Raw genomic sequence first — 22424 nt, 5'->3', positions numbered from 1 at the left:
CAACGCTCATTGATGATTTAATCCAAAAATGGATAATCAAGATATGTTTTTTATCTTATTGACTTTAGTAATGATTATTGAGGCTAGGCCTAAAATTCAAATGCTAATATCTTGGTTTCAGACTGGAGCAATTTGACTGAAATTTTCAGCATATTCCCTTTACATTATCAAATTTTGAACTATTATAATGAGAACAACCAGCTCTTTATCTTACCTTCCATAATGCGCCCCTTTAAGTTATTTCTTACATGCAATATGCCATGGAGTCTGAAGTGCAAATGGAATGGAATAATTTATTACATACCAGTGATGAAGTCTGACAGCCATTGTTTCATTCCCATTTATATGCCGCCAGAATTTTTATGCGAATGTATTTTATATTAATTTATTGTGTCTGTGATCAAGTTGGTTATCTGTTTATATTATTCAACAGAAATGTACAGGAGCCCCATCTGCCCTCTAAACCGCTGGACAACTTTCACACTGCTCTAACATTTTTACAGAAAGTTCTATAATATGTATTTACAAGATCTTCAGAGTTGATATGATTAAAGGGATCCCTCAGTTATAGTTCGGTAACAATCTGATTAAACTTCATATCTATATTTCGTTTCGTTTTTTTTTATGCTTTCGATGGCCTCTACTACATGAAGATTTGACCGGTTGTAGTGGAAGGTTGCCTCAGAGGTCATAGAAGCGGCTTTTGGCCCTATGACGTCAGACATTTGATCGATCAGCATGGATGTTTCTAGTGCGTTACCCACAGTTCCATGCACCTCACACCAAAAAACTTGCTGTAACAGACTGTTTCATTGGCTAATCCCTCATATCATCTAAAACGCTGGTTATGTAATGGTACTTCCAGATCCTAGTGTAGTAAAGAAATTTTGAACTATAAAAAACGAAATGAAACAGGATCTGTGTTTTAATCAGATTGTTTCAGTAAATAAATCACAGAGCACCAAATTGTTTCTTGTTTCTAGTGTTCTCATTTGATAGAAGACATCTTTTCTGCACCAGAATTTCAAAAAGTTTCTAAGGGGAGATCCCCGAGGTAAGAGAACAATGCCCTGCCTCTCCTTGCCCTACCACATTGCCACTATGACGTTTTCGCACTATTGGAAAGGAAATATAAAGGGTATAATATAATTAAAGTTATGGAACATATTCTACCGGTGGATTAACAACCAGTAATCAGTCATCATGATGGTAGAAATGTCACTCAGTGATAAACAGTAATTGTATTACATAGAATTATGATCTCTGTATTTACAGTTCCATTATCTACTGGCATAGAATCAATTTATTACACATCCATTAAGCAGAGTTCTGATAATACAAGCAGTATATTTATACAAGGATTTGTCATTAATCTGATTAAAACACAGATCCTATTTCGTTTCGTTTATTACAGTTCAGAATTTTGTTTTACTTGTCTTCGCTGCATCAGGATCTGGAAAACTTGTTAAATACAGTGTAGTCTTGATTGTCATTACTACCATTATTATGTTAATAAACATTGTCTCGATTCTCCATTTTTAAATTAAATCATTAACTGCCAATCGTATTTAAGTTTAAAGAGACTATCCCGATTTGAACAGTCTCAAAAACATAAGTCCGAGTTCGTATAAAAATTTAAGCGCCAAAATATAGCGGAATGGTGTATTTACCCTACCTCAAAATTTCAGCTCAAAATATTGAGTTGTTGGGACGTGAACGTCAAAAATGCTTATCCGGACACGTAACCCTTTTAAGATTTCTGGTCAATTTTTTCGTTGGGTGACCTGATAATCTATCGCCGTTGGTTTAGAGGTCTATACAGTGAATGACCCATGTGCCGTACTGGATAACGAAAGGTGAATTCCACCTACACATTGATTTTATAAGATAAAAGTCTGGTTTTATCCAGACACCGCATAATACAGCTTGGGACACTGGTCTCCATTTCCAGATGAAGACTGACGGGTGTAAGTTGTTTGAAAACATATCACAAATATTGAATTAGTTGTTCGGCCCTTAGGTACGGGATATTAAGGAGTTTTAACACAAAATTAAGCAGTTTTATTCTCCAAAATATTATCGGGATTGGCCCTTTAAGTCTGTTGAAAATTAAAACCATCTGAAGTTCTAGAGAGTTGATTATGGGCTTGGCATGTAAATAAATGTCTAATGCTTTATATTACATTTGTAGCCAAATGAAAGATCTGCGTTACGTAGATTTATAGCTCTTGAATAATGCATCTTTAATAAACGAGTTAATGAAGCCATTAGTTGTTAATTTTTGTTGTTACGAAATACAAAACAATTATCAATCTAACTGAGAGTTATTGTTCTCTGTCCAGGAACTATCAGTTATATTCTTCGCAGTATCGTCCAGTCATTAATGTCTATTGTTAAACTAAGCAATATCGTCCAGTCATTAATGTCTATTATTAAAGTAAACAATGCTGTTATAACGATAGATTTTAGATGATACATATAATTCGAGTTGATAATAAATACTATTGTTATTGTATTTACATGTTCCATGTCGCACTGAAAGCAGATTTCATCGATCCTATCTATCGCAGTGTTACGTGCCATAAACTTAGGCCAAGGCAATTTGATTTTCTATTCTTCGAGAACACCTGTAAAAATTGTCCTCCTTCAATCTCATATATTGTTAATATTATTACAAAACAGGATAAATTAATTGTATCGGCAATTTTGAAAATAAATACGATAAACTGTCCAAATTGGTTTAAATTTGAGCCTTGGTGACTACCTGTTGAGAACTATTACAAGGGGGTATCCTAATTTGTTCATTATATCAAAAATAATGTGATTTGGGACATGTATTAAAAATGAATTAGGTAGTATTGACTTTATCTTGACGATATTTGTCAATAGCAAAGTTGAAATGAAATGGGATTTAACTTCCTGTTTTTCTGCACCAACTGGGCTAATGAAGATGGTCATAATTCCCATGCAATGTGCTATAAGGGAAACTTGTCCGGACAGCGGTGTGACCATCTACTCTGGAATTACAGCTGTTAAGGGTTCTTTTACGAGTACGTCGATATGTACACAGGGCCCTTATTCACGAAAACTTAAACTAAGTTACAACCGAAATTTTAAGAAATACTGCAACTTCATTGGATATATGCAAATTGATTTTACTGGTCAGCCAATCGAATTGCAGTATTTCTTAAAATTTTGATTGTATCTTAGTTTATGTTTTCGTGAATAAGGGCCCAGGACCTCAGTTTTCAAACTCATTATTTGAGAAGTTCACCTGGCCACCTATTTTCGTTGTACATTTTGAATAATATAATAAATATTGAATTAAATTGAATCAAGATCAACAATATGGCTTCCAATTTATCAGATGAGTAAATATACTTGAGGGAATTTCATGAAGAAAATTTTATTGAGAAAGAAAAAGATTGATTGAAAAAGAACGAGGAATATTTGACTAGTGTACTGTAACTGTTTGATATTGATTAAAACACATTTCACGTTAATATAAAGGTTTTAAAGATCGAACATCAGGAACCTTATAGGTGGAATAACCTAGTTCATCTAAATTGAATATACTTTCTTCCTCTAGTCGTGTGAGTAAGGGATGGGGAGGGGGGTCCGTGGAATAGCCCAGGGCCTCATCTAAATATGACATTCTTTCATCTTCCTGTAACCAGCTTGGTTCTTAGTACTGTTGTCATTTTATCATAGTGGTCTCTTCTTATTCATATATCATAAACACTTGATTCAGTTAATTATAGAACTTTATGTGATACAGTAATAACAGACAATATCCAGAACTATATTATAGCTATACAGAATATGTACAACTAAAGAAGCATAATTTCAAGAGTTGGCACAAGTTAAATGTAGCCTGTTATCTGTATCTCTTACCTAACTTGTTTTCTTCATGGGCCCACCTTCATATTTATATTTTTTGAAGGTGTTACATCTAGATACATACATAACGATTAATATAAACACAACAATTTAGACATCGATTAAAATAATACCAAGAAGATTATAGACATAGAAAATAGGCTTATAATATAAACTATATACGTTGATTAAAATATTACAATTAGCATACATTATCCTATTCTTATTAGACTACTTATTATAAAAGGACTATGTCCTAAGATGTCATATCAATATTAAATGAGGTCTTGACAGGTTGTGGTGACAATCCTCTAGTCATGCGAGTGGGGGAATAGCTTAGGGCCTCTCTAGTCGTGCATTTGTGAACTGCTTGGACAAATGGGTTGTTTTGTAGCCTAACAGCCTATATAGTATATCTGTTTCAAAATTAGGTGTTTTTCAGCTCTTAGAATGGGGTTGGATGGCCAAATGGTTAGCGTGTGCACGTTGTATCATAAGGTCTGTCATTGAGTCAACTGGCGTGGTTTCGATTCCCCGGTTGTACATGACAAGGAGTAGGGTCGCAAGCAAATTATTGAAATAAAATTGAACCATATGTTGGTCCTCAAATGACCTGGTTTGTGTCAAGTGGACGTTAAAACCCATTTCTCTCTCTCTCTCAGCACTTAGAACTGTCTTTTATTTGTTTAAACAGGCAGTCGTCTAAATATAAAACACTGAAACGGTATTCAGATTAATTAGCCAGCTGTTGGACATAAGATAGATTCTAGAAGGGTTGTTGGGTACAAGAATCCATTAATAAAATCAAAATCAACTAGACATTCTTAATTAGGAATATATCCAGTTAAATCTTGTTAGGTTTTGTTTTACAGACCGCCAGCAACCTGGTCGATCTAATGAACTCTTGTAGACTAATTGTCAGGTCTCTTAACTGAAAGTCACTAATGCATGACAATCACAGATGATGTCTAAGATGAATTCAGACACAATTCATCTTGTGTTTGTCATTTTGACTACCACTGAATCGGCTTGTTTCATGCGTTTTTATACACCCACATTTAAATTTATTCATGAGATGAAGAAGCCTTTTGATTTTTAACGATTTCTAAAAATTAATGCCAGAGTAATGGCCCTTGATCACTTTGAAAAATATTGTGGTCATTCTAGAGACTAAAGTTAATATCCGATTGACTTTAAATTAATACACAGAGTTTAAGGTCTTGAGTGTTGCAAGTATATTGATTTTCAATGATTTTTGATAACTTGAACAGCTAAATCCGTGATATTAAATGTTTCATATACTAAATGTTAGCATGGGGCAGAACTAGAAGCTAAACAAATTCTAATGTTTTTCTGATTATTAGTTAATTAATGAATTATTACTCTTAATTAGATTTTAGTATATCATAAATGTTTCATTATACCAACAATATTATAAATGTTTCATTACCGACGATAGAAAAAATTTGTGACAACTCTTGTTGACTGCTCGAAAAACTTAGCTGCTGTGGGCGTATGTTTCATTGCTTGCCTGGCAACCTATCTTTATTGATATTTCTTCATGTATCCAGCTCAAAGTTTGAAATTTGATCAGATACTAATTCATGAGTGCCATTCAGGTACAACTAAGATTGTTATTTCCAGACTTAATGACAATGTAAAATTCCTGGAACCAAATTCAACAGGACAACAGTTAGTGTAGTCTGTAGACCTACTCTTTCTCTTTTCTACCAAGTACCAAGTTGGATTTCCAGACGTCTTCTAGAGGAAGAATTTTTCATCTAACTAATGAGTTTTTGTAGCCAAATTGTCAAGTTAAATCTAGGTTCTTACAGTTCATTTCATTGTGAAATTCCTGGAGACTGTATTTTACGCTTCAATAGAATGGTTTATACTTGGTATTCAAAATCTCTGAGGTATAGAAAATATGTAGTTACCGGTAATTCTTCAATTGGCCAAATTATTCGATTGTGAATAAATGATTGCTTGGTTTGGTTTGGTTATGATATTAAGTTAACGTAATGATTACCTATTACGGGGGTGGTTTCTTATTCAGCTTCGTTATGGATTCTTTTCAGTTTTTACAAATCAATAATGTTAAAATGATATCAGTGTCGCATTTAAATGAAAAGAGTCACTAGGCTATTCCACTTATGAGGCCCCTCCCACTCCCCACCCTCACGACTAGAGGAAGATAGGAGCATGTTTTAACCACAATTGAACAAAGTTTATTATGATGACGGATGTTTAAGACGCATGTAAGAAAGGCTATTGTGTTTTTGTCAAATGATCACTTCACCAATTATCACATTTCAAGGTTATGCAATTATCATGAATCTATTCATAAATTCTACAGAAACCGGAGGAAACGGAAGGACCATGAGAAAACCCGCAGGTGACCCTACTCCTTGTCACGTACAACCAGGGAATCAAAACTACGTCAGTTGACTCAATGACAGACCATAAGGTACAACGTGCACGCGCTTTCCACTCGGACATCCACCCACCCACCCCTTATGCATGGGAAATACTATACAAATTTTTTTTTCGCCTGTCAGTTTGGCAGAAGCTACTTGGGCAATGTAATGGACACACAACGCGAATGCCTGTGCCGAAAACTTAATTCACACTTTTGGTAAAATAATATAGGCGATAAAAATAAAACATGTTTGTGATGTCGGTGGATAGTATTAGCAGAAGCTTAGGCGATTGTCACAGCTGGTGAAGGATTCGTCTGAATGATTCACCATAAAAGCACAATTTATTCTTATGAGTTTATTTATCAGCAGTGACCCCAATAAATCAGGCAGTTTTGAGCACATTTTGCTAAAAAAAATTGCATAAATTGGATTTCCCCAATGACATTTAAAACAACGTACGATATATCTGTGTAGATTGTAGAAGAAACCTGTATTAAGTGCAGTTCATCAATAATTTATTAGATTGAGGATTGAACAGTATTGATTGATTTCTATCAGTTCTCCCAGTAAACATGGACATTAAATTCATCTATTCAATTATACAAGCAATAAATTTATATTAGTTTCATGTAAATTTATTCAGAACAATTATTGAGGTATTAGCGTTTTATTATGTGTAGATGTGAAAAAAAATAATAACTTGACTGTAAATGCCATATCTTTATAGTTTTTTTTTTTTTTCTTTTTTCCAATGTGATTTCCCCCATGTCAGTGGTGCAACCGTTCGGATGTGAGAGAAAACCAAGGTCCTGCGTACACATTCACATGCACGGTCGTAAAACCCGATTCCTCCCATAGCACAGTGAAATAAAAAGGCTTAAATTCTAATAATATTTAACCTAGATTGAACATATTGTTATGTGTCCACCACAATCATGTGGCAGAATACCATAATTCGGTAAATAATCCGAAATGTGTCAATGAGTCATACTAATCAATTATCTTGGATTAATGGTTTCAGTTGATTGTCCCCAAGATTCTCTTCAACTCAGTTATTTTAGCTTCTGAAATCCAAGTTCAACTTACTGTTGACATCATGTGTATGGCACGGGACAGGATATACTTGTAACCCAGTCGAAACCATTGCACCAGTCCGGTATATGGCATGGGGCAGGATATACTTGTTCTCGCTAGTAAACATGATTCCATTTCTGTAACCCAGTTTAACCCTTCGCACCAGATGATGTTCAGATAATGTTCATCTACTTGATGTCATACATATTACATAGTGTATTTCTAGAACAACCCCATCCAAAACATCTCACCAGTTGATGTTCAGATAATGTTCATCTACTTGATACATGTAACATAGTATATTTCTATAAAACTTAATAAGACTTTCATCTCATAGCTAGTAAATTTTTGATGAGTTTAACGGGAATATTACGAGAACTTATTTGTATTTTTAGCGAAAATGACATTTTGACAATCATTCCTAAACTCTTAATCTGTTTTCTCCTCGACGATAAACAAGTGCGGCACTAGCGACCATTTTATCTCTTCACAGATGCAAGAGCATGATACGATACTGAATAACAATGAATAAAATGCGATTTTGGATCTTTGTTTCTATAAAGTTTATCCTATTAGTTGATTTAGTTTAACGAGTTAGGTCATATAAAATGCTTTTAGAAGATACAATAAAATTGATGTCTGCTGTTTATCTTCATAGAATTCACGATCAGGTTCTTTTGTTATTTTATTTGGTGGAATGATAAGTCGAATATTTTAGCTAGATTTTCTTCCTTCCAAGAACTTATTTCTAGAATTCACGATCAGTTTCTTTTGTTATTTTGTTTGGCAGTATGATAAGCCACATATTTTAGGTATATTTTCTTCCTACCAAGTACTTTTTTCTAGATTAAAAAAACTGAAAATTTGCTTACAAAAAGTTAATAGTTATTTCCATTTCCGATTTTGCAATTCCTCAAGACTAAAATAGAAAATAAATGAACAGATAAACAGCTCTAGTTCAATTTTGACTTCCTTATTGTGCTAACTCAATCCCAGGTTAAACATCCATTATGTAAATTTAGACAAAGAGCTGGCCATTTTTGCCATTCTAGTTCAAAAATAGATATAATGCAAAATGATTTGAAAAATTCAGTCAAATTACTTTATCCAGGCAAAATTTCCCTCAGAGCACACTGTATGGCGTATGCCCGTCTTCATTAGCCCAGTCGGAGCAGAACAGTAGGATGTTAAACCTGATTTTATTTCATTTCCATTCGTGTAGAGAGATGATTAGGAACTTGTCATGTGAATAAATATCTAAATAATGATTTATTTAACATTTGAAGCTAAGCTAACATAAAGACCTGTAATAGGCAGATTTAGCTCTTACATATTGTATGTTTTTTATTTCTTGTAAGATACGATATTGTAACTATTCTAGTACATTTATATCAATTTGATACCCAACTTGACTATACTATTATAAAGGGGATTATTTCGTCATATTGGAGTGTATCTGTATTAAAACGAAAATAAAAAGCGAACATGTGTTTTGATTAAAGTGATGTTATAATAGTAAGCAGATCAATATAACCGACATCCATTAATATATTTATATCAGAAAGCAGGCACCATCAACAACTCATCATGTCAATCAATTGATTGACACTTCCACATGGTGTAATATCCGTATGAGTCATTTTCATTTCTGGTACGTTTCTCCTGTCAAACCTGCACCATGAATTAATTAAAGGTAATTGGTATTTTCAGCAAGGTAGTCTCTAACATGCATCATATTTATTTTTTGCTATAATATCAAATTTCTCCTGCTATTATGTACTCTCAGATTGATTATTTAACGTTTAATTAAGAAAACAAAATCAAAATTCCACATGATAATGTCCCAGCTTGGATTCAATCAGGTATAAGATAGGCCTATAAATAATTATCACGGACAACAAAATGGCTTATTACATAGCGAGCAGCATAGATCGGTGAAATTTCAATTCAACATATCTTTATAAATACTGAACGGAACAGAACCTTGTTTTGAGACTGATATTCTTAATAGAGACCCATCTGTTACAGTATTATTGTTTACAAGGGATTCCTATAGTGCTGTAATGAGACTTTAACTATCCAACATGTCAAAATGGCTGCAGTAGTTAAATGGACAGGGCATTTTGAGTGTGCAATATGTGTGTGAAGGTCGAGGGAATTAATATATGTCTGAAGGTCGGGGGAATGAAAATGTGTGTGAAGGTCGGGGGAAACAATATGTGTGTGAAGGTCGGGGGAATCAATATGTGTGTGAAGGTCGGGGGAATCAATATGTGTGTGAATGTCGGGGTAATCAATATGTGTGAAGGTCGGGGGAAACAATATGTGTGTGAAGGTCGGGGGAATCAATATGTGTGTGAAGGTCGGGGGAATCAATATGTGTATGAATGTTGGGGGAATCAGTATGTGTGATGGTCGGGGGAATCAAAATGTGCGTGAATGTCGGGGGGGAAATCAATATATTGAAGGTATGTGTGAAGGTCGGGGGAATGAAAATATGTGTGAAGGTCGGGGGAATCAAAATGTGTGTGGAGGTCGGGGGAATCAATACATGTGTGAAGGGTGGGCGAATCAATATGTGTGTGAAGGCCGGGGAATCAAAATGTGTGTGAAGGGGCGGGGAGTCTTTTATGTGCATACCAATATGATCACATGAAAGAGTCCTTGGCAGTTTGATTTTGAAAAAGATGTGGCAGAAACTCAATGGTCTGGTCTGGGAAGAATTCCCCCCCCCCCCCCTTTGCACAAACACACATATAGGTATAGAAATAAAATGTATCATATTAGTCTGGAAATCACCAAAGTGTTGACAATTCTTCAAACTGTTCATAATGTAACACTTTACCCATTCAGCCTCAACCCACACGTAACTTTCCACGAAACTTAACCACCAGGAAATAAACTGATGAAATAATGTACTATATCAACCCGTTAAGTGCGTAGGTTGTTATATAATGTCCTGGACAACTGCCACTCACTGTGTGTAGGACGTAATATAACACCTTGGAGGTATTTTCCCCAACCTATTCTTAGAACATAGTTCATCACGTGGGGGAATCCCTTGGGAATTCCCCCACGATCGCAGCATGTGTAGGACGATATATTAAGTCCTGGACAACTGCTACTCACTGTGTGTAGGACGAAATATAACGCCTTGGAGGTATTTTCCCCAACATATTCTTAGAACATAGTACATAGTTCTTCGTCACTTCGTCAGAATAATTACACTGGGGGTAGTTAACGTTTTAAAAACGTCACGCTTAACAGGTTAATAATTCATGTCATTTATACAAAATACTAACATTACCATCATATTGAAATGTAATTGATTTGTAGGGTGTGGTCACAGATGATGTATTGATTGCACAACACATCATCTATTTAACCTTCTATGTCAGTCTGAACCAGAATTTTCATATACCCTAGCCTATTTTACACTGGGGGTGGGGTGTTGTTGACCGGTGTTCGTTGGATCAAGTGGCATGGTTTCCAACCCCTGCTTGTATGTGACAAGGATTGATTGTCTAACCAACCAGGTCCTCTGATTTCCTCCCACTGCTAAATACTGCAAATTATTGAACCACATATTAGTCACAAAATTACCCCCCTCTCTCTCTCTCTCTCTCTCTCTCACATGATGTGAGAGGGTTTGGTGTGGATGTACCTATATCTTTGGTAGGGGGGGGGGCGCCTCTGGCCAAGGTTTATGATATTATTGACACTGCTATCATCCAGGGTTCTACGTTCAATCGAGTTGGGAGTGTAACATTGAACATACAATAATTGAACAACTCACTTCTTACTGGATTAACTGGACAATAGATAATAATTTATGAAACAATGTCTCTCTAATAGAATTACAGAGTTGACTTTGATTAGGCTCCAGGCTATTCTGTAATGGTCGGGACTTCAAATTAACTATACTCTAATTCTACCATAAGCCTTTCTGACACACACTGTAGTCTTTAGCATCTGTCATCATCATCCTGGGTTTTGCTCAATTGTGTTTAAAGGTGCTAAATCGCTAATATTTTGGATCTAGAAATTGACACAAATGGGTCGCAACGCATATAATAATGTAATGTGAATGTATATAAACTGATTTTACATTCAATCGTTTCTGTTTTTCCTGCACTTTCTAATCAGTTATGGCAATCTCTATAGCGTCGGGTTATTCCATTCTATACCAATAGTATTTATTGCGCATGCTCTCCAGATAAGAATATGGCGTCACAGTTTGACATGACTTGTGGAATATTTCTAGCCTCTTTCTACGGGTCCCTTGTTACAAATGGCGCTGAAATGCACCATGGTACACGATTCGTGTACCAACGGTAAAATGTTTATTTTGTCTTAATTAATGGATATCAGAAGCCTATCTTTTTCCCGTAAGATCACAACATCAATGTTGATTAAAATTGAAAAATAATTTGTGTTTTCAATGTCGAAGATTTTGGATGATATTGAGTTAGAGACTTAGCTTCTTTAAAACACACTTTCATCTGTAAATACCTATACTAAGTCTTCTCGTTATTTATGTATTTATAATATTTATACCCATGCATCATAATTGTATTGAATGCTGTGCCATTATCAAACCCGTTTGAGGTAAATGTGTAGATTACATACTGTTGTCCTGTTAGTAAATCTATATTATAATAAGCTAGATTAAAATTACTGTTGTCTTATTTGTAAATATTATTTGGCATATTGTTATAAATATATGTACATGTTTATATTGTATGCGGTCCTAAATGGATGTTTCGATACAATAAAATCTTATCTTATCTTTCTCTAGTGATGAGGGCGGGGGATTAGGAGGAGCCTTGTAGGAGGAATAGCCTAGTACCTCTCTTCACCTTAATCCATCACTAACGGTGAAATCTGTTAATCAAATGCTGGTATAATGTCCTGTGTAAGTGTTCATTATGATGAGATAATCAAATTATTTTAGCATTTATCAAACCATTTTTACAAACATCCATGGACATTGAATGAAAGAAAATTAATTGATGCAATTGAAATATTTACACAAACTGTAAATATAGTATAACGCTCCGAACAATTGACAATTTGAGAGGATATTTGGATAAACTTTTCCATGGGTTATTTGGATCCAGATAATTAAATTATTGTATTGTTCATCTTCACTATCCTTGATGGGATGGCTGCAAGTATTCCTTTCATCCTGTCGATAAAGCAAGTAGTGGAAAGTATCGAAACACAGTAATTGATGTCAGTATGTTTGTGTATTTTACAAATCTAAATGGGTTTTTTTTGGCTACATCTCTTCAATTATTAGTAGTGACAGTGTTCAACATCCAAACATAATTGAATAAATGGTTCCTATATAGTTTTGAGTTGTTTTTATGGATAGTATCGAGTTAAATAGATGGACTGACTAAAATGATTATAGGAGTAAACTGTGAGAGACGTGCGCTTGTTTTTTAGTTGTTTTATCTGTACTAGTGTATTTGTTCGTTGAGGTCTCGGTGGTGGAATAATTTAATTAGGGGATTGTGATTGGTTTGAAAAAGTTGTTGATAGAGATAGAATTTGTGTATCAAGTGCCGAGTGTTACTTCTTGTAGCAATGTATAGGTTATCAGCATGATGGATGAAGAGTTATTATCTGAACATTTATTCACTATAGTAGTTCTCAGGGAATTAATGAAATAGGGTTTAACATCCCAATTTACTGTACCAACTGGGCATATTAAGACAGGCATGCCATGCTATGTGTGGTTAGTGCTAAATGATAAGGCAAGGCTAGCTGAATTTTTCGTCATAAGTCACGAGATGTAAACAGGGCTAGAGCTAATCTCAACCCTAAGCCTGGACCTAGCCCAAATGCTTACCCTAACCTACAATCTCGCCAACAATCATGTGCCCTAACCTTATTTACATCACAGTGACCTTGACAAAAATGGAGCTGGCCTTAACAAATTTAGCAATGCAGTGTGCTATGAGGAAAGTTTTGTCAAGACAGCAATTGAATTCCAACTGTCAAGTGTTCTTTTAAAACAATATGACAAAGACTTCAAGTATATATCGGTGTAGTTTATTGAAAGATTAATTTGTTAGCTCACTTAGTTCTATCCAGTCTTGGAGCCACGATGGCTAAGTGAGTAAGATGCTGGCTCACTAGCCTGGGTTGCGGTTTTGCGCACAGCGTTGGCAGAGAAAGTTCATCAGAATTTTCCAGCATGGTTTCCCCTTGTCAGTGGTACAGCACTGAGGGCCTGACAAAGACAGCTGTCAAGTCATTCAGATGGAACAGAAAACTCAGGTCTCGTGTACACATTGGCATGCAGGTAAATAATCCCTTGGCAGTTGGAATTCAATATTAGAGTAGGCTGTAGCAGCACATTTCCAGGAAAAATTTCCCTCATAGCACACTGTATGGCGTATGCCCGTCTTCATTATCCCAGTCGGAGCAGAACAGTAGGATGTTAACCCCGCATTTCATTTCATTTTTTATCCAATCTTATCCCAAAAAAACCCAAAGAAAACAAAAGACCGAGCCTATTTTTTGTGGCTACGTAACCGTAAGCACAGGTATTCTTTTATCTGGCCTTACAGTAGATACCATCACAATCCTTAGACCGTAACTGGTCAGATTAATCATTTGAGGGAAATAGTCTTAAATAATTTAATTAAATGGTTGCCAGCAGTAATTATTAATGACTATTGATAACAATTTAACAATAGTCCCGATCTGGCAAAACATAGTCGCTTAATTGTGTTTATGATTCGGATCCAGCAATACATAGTCGCTTGTGTTTAGGATTGAATAAAAAGTATTTGTTCATTAATAAGATACACTGTAAAACTTTTTCCGTAAAATTTACGGACAAATGGCTGGCAGCTAGGTTGCCAACCAATGTACGTAAAAATTACGACACACCGTAAATATATTTTTACGAACATGTCGTAAAAATTACGTACATTGGTTGGCAACCTAGCTGCCAGCCATTTGTTCGTAAATTTTACGGAAAATGTTTTACAGCTGTAAAAAACTTATGGTATGATAAGCATCAAAAAGACATTTACTTAAGATTTAAAACAGAATTTAATTATTCAAAACAATATAAGATACAATTAATTCCTCAAAAATGCTTTTACATGATAGTTTAAGATATAATAAAAGACCTGAAAATACTGGAAATTGGAGATTACTGTCAGTAAGTAAAGCTAACAACTGCCTTAAAAAAAAAAAAACCTGTCAACCACAAATTCATATTTTTAACACATTTGATCAAGAGCAGATTTGATATTACAATATGGAGAATGTTTAGAGATCTAACATATTCTTTGGCTGTCAAGCAGTTTGGTGGTATACTTCAACAAAAACAAAGCTCCTTTCATAATTCTTCATTAATAATAATGAACATTTGTACATGGAATAGTGACGACTTTAAAAAAAAAGAAGAGAATTTGTTGCCCTATTAACAAGGGAAATAACTCTCCAAAATATTTATCAAGTTCTCACAAGACAAGCAAACAAAAATTCCCAGCAATTAAAAAATGTATGTGAAAATTGACATGGATGTATCAAATAATGGGTAGCAACAAAATATAAATTTAACAATAATGAAATTATCCATTCAAATTCTTGTACATGTAACATTTACATTATAATATTCATTTGTACATGGAATAGTGACGACTTTAAAAAAAAAGAAGAGAATTTGTTGCCCTATTAACAAGGGAAATAACTCTCCAAAATATTTATCAAGTTCTCACAAGACAAGCAAACAAAAATTCCCAGCAATTAAAAAATGTATGTGAAAATTGACATGGATGTATCAAATAATGGGTAGCAACAAAATATAAATTTAACAATAATGAAATTATCCATTCAAATTCTTGTACATGTAACATTTACATTATAATATTCAAATGAATTTTTTTTATAGTAGAACAACAACATTCTGAATCTATTCTACAAATATATAATCAGTGTGTTACAATAGAATTATCCTCAAATCTTTTTCTAAAATCTTAACCAAGGTGTTGTAATATTTACCTCAAATCTATTATTTAAAACATCAACAACATGAAAGTAAATTATAACAGTAAAACATGATCTAATGAAATAATGAAATCATTCAAATTTTTGGAATTAATGAATTTGCATTCTAAATGTTTAAATGAACAATTTAAAATCTAACAATTATTGAACCCCAAAAGTATCATGACTTTAAAACAAGAACAGCATCAATGCAGAATTCCTATTATTCCACCTTAAATGTACAGCTTGTTTCAATGATTAGCTTAATCTCTGTTTGAAAATGTATATCATTAAATTTTCCACAATAACTCTGCCTAAGCATGTACATTCCTTAGTGAGAATGGCATAAATTGATTCAGTCTCGTAGATAAAAATTTAGATGGAACTCGACTACTGACAAAGTTAATGAACCAGTCCCAAAATGAAATGTGTAGATGAGAGTTACACAATTTTAATGTTTATGCAACACGGCCGCATATTTAGAGACAAAATGAACTGAGGATAATTTTACAAATGTACCAAATTGTTGATGGACAAATTAAATGACCAAAAGATTTTTCCATTAAAGTAAACGGACATCTTATCAAAAGTACAATAAGAAGATCAAGTTTAATTAAGAAGATTCATTAAAAAGATTTCTTGCAGCGCGTTTAAAGTCTCATTTACAAAGTATCACTCATAAAAGGGTTGTGGCTCGGTCCCTTATCACCTATTTTATACACACTATGTGCTGGTGTATAAAAACTAACCATAAACTCAATAGGCCTATCCCTAAAGTTTGCATGCATGAACATTATTGCATCATAGGTTGCAACGATACATATCACAGTATTTCTTCTTGGACGTGTTTCCAGCTCCCTAGCCACTGCTTTTCCATCTGACGTTTTTGATTCAAAATGTTCCTATATCCGTGATTTGTGGTTCGCCGGAGGGGAATGTACTTTCAGCGGGACACATGTTTCATTGCCGAAAGCCATCTTTTCTCCTTCTTGTCACATGAACTACAGGGGAGTATTCTGCATCGGATGAAAATGGACAGTTAAAATATCTGTACCATGTTAACCAAACCGTGGTCCAGAATTTAAAGCACCTTGAACCAAAATGTGGCATCTATACCGTCGTATACCTTCTCACAGTACCGGTATATTGTTGCTATTGTTGTAACTGTACTTCGTCCATTTAAAGTTTGACAGTTTAGTGATTAGTTATACCACTTTTTGGCACACTCGAGTCTTCCTCTTTTTCATGATTTCTGTGCGTTATCTGGGTTAATTTCAAAAATGCACCTGCAAAACAAATATTCTCAATCAGGTTGTTTCTTATGACATCCATTTCAAAAGAACACATTTTAATTAAGGAAAAGGGAGCTAAATGTGCGAGAAAATGAAGTTTCATGTCCACAAACAGGAGACTAAAGAGAGAGAGAGAGAAATGGGGTTTAACGTCCACTCGACACAAACTAGGTCATTTCAGGACTAACATATGGTTTTAATTTTATTTTAATAATTCGCTTGCGCGTAGGGGTCTTTAGCAGTGGGAGGAAACCGGAGGACCCGGAGAAAAACCCACGAGGTTGGACAGGCGACCCTACTCCTTGCCACGTACAACCGGGGATTCGAAACCACGCCAGTTGACTCAATGACAGACTTTATGGTACAGCGCGCACGTGCTAACCATTCAGCCATCCAACCCCCCCAGCAGACTAAACATATCACAAATACTATCAGTGTATACTGGAATAACCAGACTGCCATTCAATTTGGACATATTTCGCCGAGCATAACTGATTACAAATTACACTAAAAACAGAAACGACTGAATGTAAATCAGTTTATAGACATTCATAATAGATTATTATCGTTGCGACCCATTGTGTTCATTTCTCGGGGCCAAAGAATACAGATTTAGCTCCTTTAAGTTAGGTTGAACTTTTCTGATCATGATTCATATTGGTAGTAGCTGTAACTAACGTAACACCCATTGCTTTCCGGGTTAAAACCCATGCTTTCTTCTATCGTTACCGCATCTTGGGTTTCTGATCAGATTTTTGGACTAACCAGTGGCGACTCTGCACCTATGACAGGTAAATCTAAAAGCAGACTAAAATAGGATTCACCTGTTGCTAATAAGACCTACCCCAAGGTTCAAGCTGGGAGAGAGAAATGGGATTTAACATCCACACACAACACGAACTAGGTCATTTTTGGACTAATAAACATAGAATTTTATTTCAATAATCGCTTTAACCGACCCAGAAAAAATGAACACGGTTAGTCAGGCAATCTTACTCCTTTCAACGCCACTTGACTCAAAGACATAGGCTTCATTCTGACCTAACTAAGGCCCATGTTAGACCATGGATCTTATATAAGCTCCATGGTTAGACCATTCGTCCAACCACCCCTCAAATTTCAAGGTCCAAGCAGTGGGCAGGAAGTGTTGGTTTTCATTAACAATGCGCTCAACTCCCAAAATTATTATCTTCAGTAAGTTCAATCTTATAATTTTTCTTTACCGGTAGGGCCTACCTTTGAAAAAATTTTACTAACCCAGAGAAAGGCTGGGTAGCCCACTCTATAGATGACAGGAATGACACTCAAGGATGCAATAAGCTGTGCCTAAAAAAATTAGTAAAATAAAAAATTAAAGATCATTATCCAGACAATGCATTGACAATTCAATAAATTCTTAATAATGGTTTTCAGTGGTAGGCCTAGCCTACAGACCTGAGACTATGAACTTAATGAAGCCCAGAAATGTTAGCCCTTCATAGTTCATATATTTTTTTTCTATATCAATGTTATTATTATGTCATCCGAGTAGCCTCAACTAGAACTGAAGCCTCCAAAAACAATGCGAAAAAATATTAGGCCTAGCACTAACACCAGAGTGTATTTTTACTCTGTGCTAACACTAACACTGTGACAGTGTATGTGAGTATCATGTATGTCCATTTGTCTAGAAGTAGAAGAGTCTATTCCTACTATTTCATAAATCAGTTACCGTACATTTTTACGAATGCTAAGAATCAATCTATGTCAAACAAAGATGTGTCCCTACTGTATACTTACCTAAAACTGCAATGTTTGGTATTGACTGTAGTGTTCAACTATAGTGCTCGATGTTGAGGGATTCCTCTTTGCCGCTAACTAACGGTCTTCGCAGTAATGGCGCCCAGGAAGACCGATGACGTCACTTTAATTTAAACACCCGTATGTCATATTTACGGACGAAATTCTGTATTTCTTAAATATTAACAGACTCGTGTCTGTAATCAGGATAACAGACCTGCGCTGTAGGCGTTTTACAGAAACAAGTCTGTAAAAATTACAGAAAAGGCTTACAGTGTATGGGCCAGGTTAAGTGAGTGGGCGTATACACTTACATAAGTACATTTACTTGAATAAAGATAAACGTTTAAGTGAGTGGGTGTATACATATGACTAAGATAAACCTCTATGAAGATGTCCACCAACTCACAAATGGTTGAAGGAGGGTGTCAAAAGGAAAAACAAGTGAATTCAACAGAACAAATATTTATCAAGTTCATTCTACCCTGAATTTTATAATCTTAACAGGACAGAGCAAATTAATCTTTGTTTTGGGAGAATTTTATAAGATGAGTTTATTTCTGAACATATTATTTGATCACAGCTGCAATATAAAGTTTAGGTTCCTGATCTCTCTTAACTACCTGTGCATCAAAATGTTTAAAATAATTCCTTCACCATCCATTATAAAGTTGTAGATTTAACCTCAAACCATGGACTATTAGTTTAAACAGGCATTATAAGTTTGGAATAGACTCATAACCATGCATTATATTATAAAGTTTAAAATAATCCTCGAGCCAAAATTTATGATTATAAATTTAGAATACCTCCATAACCATGCTTTATTATAAAGTTTAAAATAACTCTTGAGCCATGCAGGAATTATAGGTTTGGAATAACTTCCTGATCATAAGTTTAGAATTCCTCCATAACCATGCATTATAAGTTTAGAATAACTGCATAAAGATGCATACTAAATACCCCCTCTCCCGCCAACCAACCCTTGAACTATGTATATAAGTTTGGAATATCCACATAACAATGCATTATAAGTTTAGAATAACCCCTGAACCATGCATTATAATTTAGAATAAACCTCAAACCATACAGTATGGTTTAGAATAAACCATGAATTATATTATATAAAGTTTTCAAAGGTAGTTATTGTCCTATATATAGACATGTAAACAAAATTCCATTTTGATAGATCCGTATAGTTAAATGGGTTACATCCCGATGGGAAGAGAGCGTAACTGATATAGATCTTTTATATATAAGATGTATGAATCATAGACTAGAATTATTATTGTTGTAAAGTGTGTTAGTATATAATTGATATATTATAGTATACATACATACTGTATGTTACATGTTATAATTGATGTTGTATAAATGAGGTTAACTTAAAGGTTTATGATTGATATTTAGGTGTAGGCTACTGTACAGTTATTGACAACATATGTAAAATGTATTTCAATGAAAAAAGGCTGTGTGTAGAAAACTAGAAACATATAGTAGATATACTAGAATTCTTCCTAGAAGGTTTGTTTTGATTGTTGTGTTACAGCAGTTGATTCTTATAGTAGATTTTCTCCAGCAAGGTAATTGTCGAGTTTGTTTTTCTTGCTATCTGTGTTACAGTGATGTTTGTTGATTGTGTATAGTTAGCCATTTTTGTTTTATAGTTAATTTCAGTTAAAGAATGTCAATGATGTAAGATTTGAAATTTAATTTGATACTCAGTAGTCATGAGAATGATCAGGAATTCTGATTACGGGTGAAACTCTGGGCACTGCCTCAACTCTTGATTAGAATATATCCCAGGTTCCAAACTATATCTGAGAATCACCTGGACTTGTAGGCCCAGTTCTTGCTTGTCCTGGTTGAAGACTGTGTGTCAGATAAGGAAAATGTTGTCAAGTTTTTCGGATAGACAAACTGATTGTTAATCTGTAGACAGTTAATTATGTGTATATATGAAATTACATGTACATGTAATTACAGTAACTTTAACGGTTAGAAATGCTACTGTCCTTGTGAATCTATAAATGTGGGGTTTTTTTTATCAGGGTTCTCTGATTGTGCAGATATGGGACTTATTGAAATAGAAATATATACCATATGAGTCCCAAAACATGTCTAGAAATAAGTCATTTGTGTCACAGACAGGCACAAATTCTCACTTCTGGCTGCCATTTTGTTGTTTTTATGTGCTATGTACAAGTTCAGTAGTGCCTCTCTTGCTCTCTCTCTCTCTCTCTCTCTCTCTGTCTGGTACACATATATATCACGTATTTACATATATGATAATGCAGTCTATTTTATGGTTAATGGATTATAATTACACAAGAATTAAATATTAATTAATAATTTGAAATAGTTAATTGATATTGATTTTGTCAGATGTTATGTATGATATTGTATTTGTAACAGTTAGTGTGAAATTTAAAATCAAATAGTAATCATTGAATACTGTGAAAGTACTTCCAGTCAGACGGGATATAAGAATTGTGGAATTGTTCAACATACTTTTGCAATGAATAAAATTATTACCTCTTGAAGACAGTTTGTTCCAGAACTAGAATAAATTGTTCCAAGACCATTATAATTTGTTCCAAGACCAGGATAATTTGTTCCAATACCAGGATAATTTGTTCCAAGACTAGAATAATTTGTTCCAAAAACTTGTTCATTTAGCCAACTAGTTTGTTGTAAAATCTGAGATATTTCTGTTGGCAGACTGGGATAGTCCGTGATCCGAGACTATTGTTCCCAAATCAGGATAAATGTGTTCAGTGACTGTGTTCATTTAGTGTTTAAAGTAAATTCTTAGTAATGGGTGCAATTACGTGTTTTAAACCATTTCTTCTCTTTCTACAGGTTACACCACATCAGAAAATGTCAAATGGCACACATGATCATATGAAACATGCAGACAGTAATTCAGATTCTGTAAGTAAAAATATCAGTCTACTTCCTTTTTTTACATGCACTTTACTTTTAGATCATAAGGTCTGTCATTGCACCAAGTGGCGTGATTTCGATTCTTCGATGGTACCTGACAAGAAGTGGGTTCGCCTGTCCTCCTGTTTCCACCAACTGCTAAAAACCTCTATGTGGAATTCGATTATTGAAATAAAATTATAATGAAAGTAAAATCTTGTGGATGCTTTAAAAGTTAAAGTTATAATCTGATTGAGATGGAAAAGTCTTGATATTCAACGATTTCTAAATTCCAATGTCACTTCAGGATATCTTCTTACCAAAAGGGGATAATTCAGGTTACGCAGCTCGTTTCTTTCTGTCCAACCTCTTGAGTTTTCTCTGGTTTCCTCCCACTGCTAAAGATTGAAATAAAATTGTGTCATATGTAACTCCCAAAATGACCTAGTCTGGGTCTAGTGGTTGTTAGAACCCATTTCGCCCTCTTTGTACAAAGATGGTACAGGTGGATGCTACCATATTTCTACCAAGGAGAGTTAATAATGTATATTTTTAAAAACCATTATATATTTGTTAACGCTGCAGGATAATAGTGGTGATGATGGATCCATATCAAGTTCCCAGGTAGAAGGACCACAGAGTCAATCATCTAACGCAAAACCAAGTCCTCACAAAAGTCGTAAAAGCCGTAAGTCACGACAAGAATGGATAATTCTGGAAGGGCTGAGAGATGGACAAAGATGCGGAGAAAAACCAGAAAGACATCAGGGGTTCTTGATGAAGAGAAGAAAATGGCCCCTGAAAGGCTGGCACAAGGTATGTTGTAATAATAATAATAATGAATTTATATAGCACCTCTCATCTACAACAATTCTACTCGGTAGTATTCGCAATTAAATAAGTGAGTCTTTAAGGATGATTTAATGTTGCTGGGAGTTTATTCCATTGGATGGGTACATGCTGCCACTGAAAAAGCCCTATCACCACAGGACACTTTCAAAGTTTTTAGAATGACAAGGTCGTTTACGTTAAACATTTACGT

General features: G+C 34.7%; 1 protein-coding gene and 1 long non-coding RNA gene across 5 annotated transcripts in view; one reads left to right on the top strand and one right to left on the bottom strand.

The window, feature by feature from the left end:
* LOC126807858 (oxysterol-binding protein-related protein 6) overlaps window positions 1–22424 on the top strand; it is an 80856-nt gene that overhangs the window by 27722 nt on the left and 30710 nt on the right. For 3 of the 4 annotated variants that reach the window (XM_050532702.2, XM_050532699.2, XM_050532700.2), the window contains 2 exons: window positions 21320–21391; window positions 21968–22198. In XM_050532702.2, coding sequence (XP_050388659.1) covers window positions 21338–21391; window positions 21968–22198 — 285 coding nt within the window. In that variant the 5' untranslated portion in view covers window positions 21320–21337. Of the gene's footprint in view, window positions 1–19945; window positions 20041–21319; window positions 21392–21967; window positions 22199–22424 lie in introns of those variants that run through there. The other variant, XM_050532701.2, reaches the window with a different exon arrangement.
* Window positions 14421–18726, bottom strand: LOC126827792 (uncharacterized). The gene is made up of 3 exons (XR_007682875.2): window positions 18458–18726; window positions 17936–18004; window positions 14421–16672 (listed from the first exon to the last, which is right to left on the bottom strand). It is a non-coding gene; the product is annotated as an uncharacterized LOC126827792 (long non-coding RNA).

The sequence above is a fragment of the Patella vulgata genome, chromosome 9 (assembly GCF_932274485.2).
Source record: "Patella vulgata chromosome 9, xgPatVulg1.2, whole genome shotgun sequence".
Taxonomy (NCBI): Eukaryota; Metazoa; Mollusca; class Gastropoda; family Patellidae; genus Patella; species Patella vulgata.
The sequence above is the reverse complement of the archived record's forward strand: the minus strand, read 5'-3'. Positions and strand labels throughout refer to the sequence as shown.